Consider the following 10,754-nt stretch of genomic DNA (forward strand, 5'->3'; position numbering starts at 1 on the left):
AAACACCGCATGTTCTCACTCATAGGCGAGTGTTGAACAATGAGAACACATGGACACAGGGAGGGGAGCACTACACACTGGGGTCAGTTGGGGGGAAATAGGGGAGGGATGGTGGGGGGTGGGGAGCTGGGGAGAGATAGCAAGGGGAGAGATGCCAGATGTAGGTGATGGGGAGGAAGGCAGCAAATCACACTGCCACGTGTGTACCTATGCAACAATCTTATATGTTCTTCACATGTTCCCCAAAACCTAAAATGCAATAAAATAAATAAATGGAAAAAAAAGAAAAGAAAAAAATCAAATAGGATATATGTAGGTGAGAAAAATAAATAAAAATCTAGAAGTTTGAAAAAAAAAAAAGAAGTTATAATGAACTCAAAATTGAGGCTGGAGCTTTCTTATTCTTTTTGCAAACAAAATTGATTTTCTGCCCAAGTGATACTCATGACGTGTTCAGTGTAACTTGCAAATTGGAATAAGAAACCTACTACAAATTGTTATTGTGTGCAAATGCTCTTAGTATCTTCTATGAATGTTGGCCCTGTCTAGATGTTGTAAAGTTTCTCAGAATGCATAAAGCCTTTTACTGTAGACATTTTTATTGAAATGTGTATTTTATTTAATTTAAGTATATTTTTGTACCAATTACATTTTTACAATGTAATGCTTCATTTTTTTGTATTCTCATTTTGTGTTTTGTATTTTCATTGCATAGGGCAAAAATGTTGGGTTGGTTGAGCATGGTGGCTCACGCCTGTAATTCTAGCACTTTGGGAGGCCAAGGTGGGCGGATTATGTGAGCTCACAAATTGATACCAGCTGGGGCAACATGGTGACACGCGCCTATAGTTCCAGCTACTCAGGAGGCTAAGGTGGGAGGATTGCCTTGAGCTCACGGAGGTTGAGGCTGCAATGAGCCATGATCATGCCCTAGACAACAAAGCGAGACCCTGAAGCACTAAGTGTGCCCAAATAGCAAATAAAATACTGGAAAACTGTTGTCAAAGATGGAATTTTATACCAATAAGTGATTGCTGATCTGCAATTCATGTCAAAATGTAAGGGTCAAAATATTTAACCTCAGATACAGTACGATTTCATGGTTTCAAATAAAAACAGGGCTTCAAATGACTTAGTTTTCCAATGAAGCAACAAACATACAAGGTATGTTTCTCTACTGGGTGCCAGAAACAATGCTTGGCACCTATACGAAATTAAAAAGTGAGGAGCGTAATTTATACTCCATTGCCCCCTCCCCAGATCACATAGTTACATTTTATATTCTTGCTGAGGGAATAAAGCATGTATATATGAACAAATAGGAAATGGTCATAAAAACAGATAGTACATATGGTTTCCACTGTATAGATACTTTCTGAAAATGGTAATAAGACCTATCTTGAGAGTTAATCATGAAAATTAATTGACATTTATATTAAATCAGTACATAAATTGTCACGAGTGTTTCAAATGTTAGTTTATTTCATTATTATTAGGAATATTATTATATGAAGGAGTAGAATAATGGAGAAAGCATGGAATTTGATGTTACACACATTTGACAAAGTTTGGCTCTAAAGCATGCTAGGTGGGTGATTAAAGTTATTTTATTTCTTTGAAAAAAAAAAAAAAAACAACCAACTAGGAAAGATGTTGAGTCAGAGTCAACTGCCAGCTGAAGTGAAATACAAAGAAACTATGAAAGACATGATTCATTTTGTCCAAATGCAACAAGATTATGGCTCTAAAAAATCGTCTGTTGCTCTCAGGTCCACATGTGGCAAGGACATTTTGGAGCTCTTTGAAACTCAATCTGAATGATAAAAATTAAAACAAACAAACAAACAAACAAAAAGGCAGGGAGCCCATTCTCACATGCTGCCCAGAGGAAACTGGCTAGAGCTGGGACCTGCTGGGGTTGGTGTTCCTGTGGTAGTCATATGACTGTAAGCCAGTAGCTACTTCTTAGGTTGCCTCAGCCCAAGCAGTGTCTGATGCCACTGAGACTGTACCTGTGGCCACCTTCTGCATTTGCTTTGACTCTGGACCCTGCTCGGGGGTGAGCCTCTTAGGCCTTGGGGGACCAGGAATCAGCAATGGCATATGCCATACTTGGCCAGTTTAATGCACATTGGAGGAAGAGCCTGGAAGTGAGGCAGGTGGATTTATTCCAGCTTTTAGACATTTGAACCAGTGAAACCAAATGCAAATAAATGTTTGTCTGGTTTCAAGAAAAAGTTTTAATATGTATCACCATAAACAGCCTTGCTTAATGGGTTTTTGTGTATTGCCTTCTAAGAGCTCTGTAGACAACAGGTGTGTAAAACAGCTAGCACTATGATGGGAAACTGCCAGAATTGTAAGTAGTTCAGTATGGCTGGAGTGGGGTTAGAAAATGGGAGGAGGTGATGTTAGAGAGGAAATAGGGACCAGTCATGAAAGGATTTGTGTGCTGAGGAATTTACATTTGATTTTCAAAGCTTGGGGAGCCATTAAAGGGTAAATCCTTTTTTGGATTTGAATTACAGTATAATTGCTTTAGTCACCCAGTGGATAGTGAGTGGTAGGAGGTAGAAGGCAGAAAACAGTTAGGAAGCTGTTATAGTTATTGATTGATTGATTGAAACAGGGTCTCACTCTGTTGCCCAGGCTGTAGTGCAGTGGTACAATCTTAGCTTACTGCCACCTCTGCTTCCTGGGTTCTGGGATTACAGGCATACACCACGACACCTGGTTAATTTTTGTGTTTTTTACAGAGATGGGTTTTAAGACAGTGACAGTGGGAATACAGAGGAAAGTCTGGATAGAAGAAATAGTAAAGAGAATCTTGATGGAAGCTAGTTGAGACTCAGCAACTGAATACGGAGGGAGGATAGAAAAGAATGAGGACTCTTATTGCAAAAGTAGTTGGGGTAGTTGATGGGGAATATAAAAAAGAAGAGGAAGATTAAGGGAAAGATTATAAATTAAATTAGGGTTGTAGTGAGTCTGAGGTTCTAGTGGGAGAGCCTCAATTTTTTTTTTTTTTTTTTTTTTGAGGCAGAGCTCCCTCTGTTACCCAGGCTGGAGGACTGGGGCACGACCTTAGCTCACTCCAACCTTTGTCTCCTAGGTTCAAGTGATTCTTGTGCCTCAGCCCCCTGAGTAGTTGGGAATACAGGTGTGCGCTACCACACCTAGCTAATTTTTGTTTTTAGTAGAGACGGGGTTTTGCCATGTTGCCCAGGCTGGCCTTGAACTCCTGAGCTCAAGTGATTTGCTTTCCTCAGCCTCCCAAAGTGCTAGGCCTACAGGCATGAGCCACTCCTTCCGGCCGCAATTAAAAAAAAAAAAAAAGAAGAAAAGGCTTCACAAATTTGCATGTCATCCTTGCACAGAGGCCATGCTAACCTCTGTGTCTGTCCAGTTTTAGTGTATGTGCTGCCACATAATTGAGTCCACAGCCTCAATTTTTAATAGCAGTTGGATCAGGATTGTGGGAGAACATTCTAGGTTGGGCATAGAGATTTACAGTCTAACAGTATGACCTGGGAGAGAATATAGAATGACAAGAGCAAGAGATCAATCAAGCTTGAGAGCTTTGGTTATATTAAAATTTAAGAGACTAACAGGGAAAAATGTGCTTATGAAGGATTCTGAAGTAGAGAGATCAGAGAATAAAGTGGAAAACCAGGAGACACTAGTATTGGGGAAAGCTAAGAGATGGGAGTTTTAAGAAGGAATGTGTGTTTAGTGATATCGGAAGTCCAGAAAGGACAGACGAGTTAATAATAGAAAAATTCTATTGGGTTTGATAGTTAGAGATCATTAGTGACTTTTGCAATGAGCAATTTCAGTAAGGTGATGTGAGCAGAAGCCAGATTGCAGTCGTTTGAAGAGAGTGAGAAGTAAGGAGGGAGGTGTGAGAAAACTTAGCTGTAGAGAAGACAGGGTAGAATTGGACGAGGGTGAGATTTTCCACTTGCCTTTTAAAGATCAGAGAGACTTTGAACCTAGTTACGATGAAGAGAGTGAACCAAGAGAGGTAGAGAGCAAAGATGAGGAAGAGAGATCAGATAGTTGGGACAAAGTTCTAGGGAGGACATCATAAAATAGAGGGTGTGTATGTGTGTGAATGTGTGTTGTGGGGGCTTGGGAGGGTTTGACTTTCAACAACAGCAGAGATAGCTCTTCCAGTAGAACCACAGGAAAAGTAAGAAAGAAGGGTAAGACTGGGAAGTCTGTTAGTGGCTTTGTGGGGTGTGGCGGGAATGCCTTCTTCAGACCTTAAAACGTCTTGTCATGAAAACGTTGGCACAGGAGTGGAAATACTGAAAGTATCAGAATTGGAGTCATGAATAAAGTGCTGAACTGGAAGGTCTTGCAGAGAAACTTTTTCCATTGGTAATTCAGATCATTTATGTTATGTATCTTGGAAGTACCTTCCTGTTTTTCTTGTTGCTTTTTAAATAGGCTACACATTTTTACTGTGACACAGTGTTGATGGGTACCCATTTTGTTTTTAAAAACCTTGTACAGTTCATTGTACAGTAGTCTCTTCTTCATGTGGTTTCGCTTTCTGAGGTTTCAATTACTTATGTTCAACCAGTTTGAAAATATTAAATGGAAAATTTCAGAAATAAACAATTTGTTTTTGTTTAAATTGTGTGCTGTTCTGAGTAGCATGCACGGTCTTGTGCATGAATCATCCCTTTGTCTAGTGTATCTACATTATATGCTACCTGCCAGATAGTCTCACAGGAGCTGGCTCTGTTAGCAGGTTGACTGTCATGGTATCATATTGTTTTGTGTTTGAGTAATCTTTATTTTATTTAATAATGACTCCAAAGAGCAAGAGGATCCTGACAATTTGGGTATGCCAAAGAGAAGCCATAAAATTCTTCCTTTAAGTGAAAAAATGGAAGTTCTCAGTAAGGAAAAAAAATTGTGGGCTGAGGTTGCTAAGATCTGTGACAAGAATGCATCTTCTGTTCAAATTGTGAAGAAAGAAAAAGAAATATGTACTAGTTTTCCTACTGCATCTCAGACTGCAAAAGTTATAGCCACCGTGTGATAAGTATAGTTATGATGGAAAAGACTAGATTTCTGAGTGGAAGACATGAATAAAAACATGCTCTGATTTATGACAGTGGGATAGGGCTTGGTACCATCCGCAGTTTCAGGCATCTATAGGAGGGCTTGGAACTGATTGCCCTTGGATAAGGAGGAACTACTGTATACGTACATGTATGTACAGAGTACATACATCCTGAAGAAATGCACTTATTTGTGGTTCATTACATACAGTACTTAAATATACATACCCTTCCCCTCTTTCCAGATAGTAGTCTCAAGTGAAATTCAATTTATGGATTATATTTTAGGGAAACAGCACTGTCTAAACCATTGAATAGGTTCCATCTTAACTTGTAGACCCATTGGGTGTATGGAAAATTTAGAATACGATTGATTGGCGGTGCATGAGTCTCTGATTTGGAATGCCACCATGAGCCACAGCAAGTTTATTTTAGCCTGTTCCCCTCTGTTTATTTAACTGAAGCAGTAACAAAGTCCAGATTTAAAATTCAGAAAGTTTAAGAATGCTTTGAGTATTGGACATCACAGAATATAGCTAATCACATTTTACTTCGAGACATTTTTACCTCACTTTTTCCTTGGTGTTTCAGGTAAATTAATTCAACAATGGAATAGTAAGGATGGTGGTAGCCTGGCGACAAAATAAAAAAATGTTGCCGGGCGCGGTGGCTCAAGCCTGTAATCCCAGCACTTTGGGAGGCCGAGGCGGGTGGATCACGAGGTCAAGAGATCGAGACCATCCTGGTCAACATGGTGAAACCCAGTCTCTACTAAAAATACAAAAAATTAGCTGGGCATGGTGGCATGTGCCTGTAATCCCAGCGACTCAGGAGGCTGAGGCAGGAGAATTGCCTGAACCCAGGAGATGGAGGTTGCGGTGAGCCGAGATTGTGCCATTGCACTCCAGCCTGGGTAACAAGAGCTAGACTCTGTCTCAAAAAATAAAAATAAAAAAATGTTGTCTCTGCTTTTTAGTTCTTTTGTATGTATATACCCATAAATGGAATTATTGGATCAAATGATAATTCTGTGTTTTAGCCAACTTTATTTTGTTTTGTTTGTTTTTTGAGACAGAGTTTCACTCTGTTGCCCAGGCTGGAGTGCAATGGTGCGATCTCAGCTCACTGTAACCTCCACCTCCCGGGTTCAAGTAATTCTTGTGCCTCAGCCTCCTCAGTAGCTGGGATTACAGGCATGCACCACCATGCCCAGCTAATTTTTTCCATTTTTAGTAGAGACAGGGTTTTGCCGTGTTGACCTGGTTGGTCTTGAACTCCTGGCCTCAAGTGATCTACCCTCGTTGGCTTCTCAAAGTGCTGGGATTACAGGCGTGAACCACCACACCCAGCCTTTATTTTGAATTTAGTTAAATCTTGGTTGTCCTTTATTGTTATATCCCATTTATTTTGTATGTATGAGGTGTATATTAAAATTAATCTATAGCAGCTCTTTCATCTGATTGTATTCCAAGGTGAAAATGGTAATGTTAACTACCTTGAAGTATGTTTTATGTACCCATAATTGTCTATTCAAAAATAATTTTAAAATATATCACAATAAATTGTAGAGCATACATTTCATCTACTATGTTGGAATCAGTGTTGGCTCCTTGCTACTGTTGCTTATCCATGTTGTTTCAAGCATCTAGTAACAATGTATAGAAAGAACCAGATAAAGTAGTTTTAAATCCTGTTTATTTCTTTTAAAGCATGTGGTTTTAGTGGCCTCTCTTTAACACAATCTCCAAGGGAGGTAACATATAACTCTAGTTGGCTAAGTAACAGAGGGAAAGGTGTTTGTGTCTCTGAAGCCCACCTTCATTCTGTTCCCTTCCTTTTTATAGTTAAAAATGTCTTATTAAAGAATAGATTTTAATTATCTCTAAGTTGGGTTTTATGAAGAAAGTCTCATTTTAGTATAGATTGTACAGAATTGGCTACAGACAAATCTTAGAAGGATAAGAATCATTCCACTACCATATAGAAACCAGACAGAAGATTTCTAAGTTATTTCCTTATCTCATTTCCTTGATACTGTGACCTATGGCCTACAATTCATTTGTTGTTGGGTTTTTTTGTTTTGTTTTGTTTTGTTTTGAGACAGATTTTCGCTCTTGTTGCCCAAGCTGGAGTGCAGTGGCGTGATCATGATCTTGGCTCACTGCAACCTCTACCTCCCAGGTTCAAGCGATTCTCCTGCCTCAGCCTCCCTAGTAGCGGGGACAAAAGTCATGTGCCACCACGCCTGGCTAATTTTGTAATTTTAGTAGAGACAGGGTTTCTCCATGTTGGTCAGGCTGGTCTCGAACTCCTGGCCTCAGATAATCCACCTGCCTCAGCCTTTCAAAGTGCTGGGATTACAGGTGTGAGCCAGTATGCCTGACCTTCATTTATTTTTTTAGTAGACATTGAGGCACAAAAGTTGTGGGGTGAGGGAAGCATGGAATTTTAATACAACATAATAAAGCCACAATAGAGCCATGGGTATAGAGCCTTACTTTATGAAAGAGGGAATGGGGGAGATCTTCATAGATGGTGATATTTTACTGGATAAGAGAAGGGAGAACAGTTGCTGCCAAATAGTTTCTGAAGAGAACGCAATAGAGTCCAGGAGTGGAGAGAGATGGGATGCATCCAGTACATGTGAACCAAGTAGAGTAGTCCCCTCTTATCCATGGGAGATACATTCCAAGCCCTCCAGCAGATGCCTGAAACTGGATAGTACCAAACCTGATTGCCATCTATCAGAACACGATTCTGTTCATGTTTTCCACCTACAAATGTAATGCCGTCTCCATCGTAGCTGTCATGCACTGTGACTGTAGCTTTTGCAGTTTGAGGTGCAGCAGTAAAACTAGCACAAATTTCTTTTTCTTTCCTCACAATTTCATGGATAGATTTGTTCTTACCATAGATCTTAGCTACCTCAGTGCATGATTCCTTTTTCTTTAAGTTTACAACATTCACCTTTTCACTTAAAGGAAGTGCTTTATGGCTTCTCCTTGGCATACCTAATTGGCAGAATCACTCTTGCTCTTCAAGGTCATTATTAATTAAGGTGAGTATTACTTCCACACAATCACTGTGATTTGATAACTGAGATAGTTATCAAACAGGTGGGTAGCATAGACAGCATAGATGTGCTGGACAAAGGGATGATTCATGTGCTGAGAGACTTTATCATACTATTCAGAATGGCTTGCAATTTAAAACATGAATTGTTTATTTCTCAAAATTTTCACTGAATATTTTTGTACCTTAGTTAACCATGGGAAGCTGAAACCACAGATAAGTGGGGGACTACTGGACTAGCAAGTAAGATGGAGACCTGACTATGAGGAGTCCTATTTCTGTTTTGCCTCTCTTCTTTTTTCTGTTCTTCCTTTTGTGCTGTTCTGTGGAATTTTTGCTTTAACCATAACTAATAAGGAGTTGCCAGAGGATTTTACACAGTGGGATGACATGATCAGAAGTAAGTTTTGAAAGGCTGATTTTTCTATCATATAACCATGTAGAAGATGAATTATAAGGCAGATTCTGGAAGTAGGTAGATGGATTTGGAGGTAATTGCAGTAGTGCAAGCAAGAGATGAAAAATTCCTATGATATGATTCCATTTATATGAAATGTCCAGAATAGGCAAATGCATAGACACAGAAAGTAGATTAGTGGTTGCCAGGAGCTGGGAGGAAGCACTAATGGGTACCAGGTTTCATTTTGGGGTATGAGAATGTTCTGGAATTAGTCATGATCATGATACATCCTGTGAATATACTAAAAACCACGGAATTGTATACTTTTATTTATTTTTGAAGCAGGATCTTACTCTGTTATCCAGGCTGGAGCGCAGTGGTGCAATCTTGGCTCAGTGCAGCCTCCACTTTCCAGATTCAAGCAATTTTCCTGTCTCAGCCACCTGAGTGGCTGGGATTACAAGTATGCGCCACCACGCCTGGCTAATTTTTCTATTTTTAGTAGAGGTGGGGTTTCATCATGTTGCCCAGGCTGGTCTCAAACTCTTGGCCTCATGTAATCCTCCTGCCTTGGAAAGGCTGGGATTACAGGCAAAAGTGCTGGCATTACAGGCAAAAGCCACTGCACCCAGTTGGAATTGTATATGTTTATTTATTAATTTTTTTTTTAAGATGGGGTTTCACCATGATGGCCAGGCTGGTCATAAACTCCTGACCTTAGGTGATCCACCCACCTCGGCCTCCCAAAGTGCTAGGATTACAGGCGTGAGCCACCGCGCCCGGCCTTGTGTACGTTTAAGTAGTGAATTTGATGATATGTGAATTCTGTCTTAATTTTAAAACAGAGAGAGGTGGGGAGTGGGGAGATGAAGAGTTCCCGAAATGAGCAGGAACAATGAGATAAAGTAAGCTGAGATAGGTTTGATAGAGACTCAGTGGTAGAGAATTATCAGTACTTGGGGACTGATTATTGGCAGTCTCCAAAAAGAAAGAAAGGTTGGCTCTGAAGATTCTAGTTTATATGATTGAATTAATGGTGAAAAAAGTGCTGGAAAAAGAGCAAGTGTGGAGAGGCATATAACAAACTGTGTGAAATGTGTTGAGTGTGTAATCAAGAAGTTAAAGGTAAAGGTCCAGATTTGAGGAGAGACTTAGGAATTCGAGAAAGAAATGACTTTATAAGAGCTGATTGAAGCAATCAATCAAACTTGCTGAAAGATAATATCTTGTCCTCCCCATCTCCTTTGCAAAGTCCCATTTGTTCTTTATTTTCAAATCTGATGTACAGGCTGTTTTTGTTGTATAAAGCTGAGTTTTATATTACTTTTCAGGCAGAGGCAAGGCTGGCAGCAAAACGGGCTGCCCGGGCAGAAGCAAGAGATATACGCATGAGAGAACTGGAACGGCAACAGAAAGAGGTAATTTGAGGGAATAACCCTAATTTCATGCTTGTCTCGCCCAGAATCAGTACTTGGCTAGGTTATTCTGATGTGAATCTCATTTCCTTTGAAACACTGAGAATAGTATAAACTGATATGTGCATTTTATCAAGCCATTCTGTGCCAGCAAATTAAATGTGATATTTGTTTAAGTAGTAACAACAAACACATATATAGCTGTTATTATGTACATTGTTATAAGTTATTAGTATTATGAGTGCTTTTTTATATTAGCTAAGGTAACTTTAGCAATGACAAAGTGTAGCATAGCTCTGATTGTCCTAAAATTTGGATGAATTATGATATCTATATAGTAAAACACTATAAAGTCATCCAGACTTACAGTTTTAAAGCATATTTAATAATGGAGGAAAATATGTAAGAATATGAAAAAAAGGCAAACCAAAACAATTGGTAGGACTCCAATTTTATATTACAAAAACCAGTATCCATATATAGCATCAAAAACTACCAGAAAGAAGTGATTATTAATACTGTGGTTTGTCTGTGGTGGAATTATTGTTGGTTTTACCTTCTTTCTATGCTTTTCTATAATTTACAAACTTTCAATATGCTTTTATCATCAGAAGGAAAGCAGAAAAAAATTTTTTAAGAATAGGTATATGGGGCTGGGCACGGTGGCTCATGCCTGTAATCCCAGCACTTTGGGAGGCCGAGGTGGGCGGATCACCTGAGGTAGGGAGTTTGAGACCAGCCTGACCAACATGGAGAAACCCCATCTCTACTAAAAACACAAAATTAGCTGGG

At 39.4% G+C, this 10,754-nt stretch overlaps 1 protein-coding gene and 1 pseudogene across 23 annotated transcripts in view; one reads left to right on the forward strand and one right to left on the reverse strand.

Annotated features, from left to right (window-relative positions):
- Window positions 1–10,754, forward strand: part of LRRFIP2 (LRR binding FLII interacting protein 2) — a 133,596-nt gene that overhangs the window by 42,774 nt on the left and 80,068 nt on the right. For all 23 annotated transcript variants that reach the window (XM_017508484.1, XM_017508485.1, XM_017508469.1 and 20 more), the window contains exon 4: window positions 9,879–9,965. In XM_017508484.1, coding sequence (XP_017363973.1) covers window positions 9,879–9,965 — 87 coding nt within the window. The remainder of the gene's footprint in view (window positions 1–9,878; window positions 9,966–10,754) is intronic.
- Window positions 3,333–3,427, reverse strand: LOC119468199 (annotated as a pseudogene).

The sequence above is a fragment of the Cebus imitator genome, unplaced genomic scaffold (assembly GCF_001604975.1).
Source record: "Cebus imitator isolate Cc_AM_T3 unplaced genomic scaffold, Cebus_imitator-1.0 Scaffold391, whole genome shotgun sequence".
NCBI lineage: Eukaryota > Metazoa > Chordata > Mammalia > Primates > Cebidae > Cebus > Cebus imitator.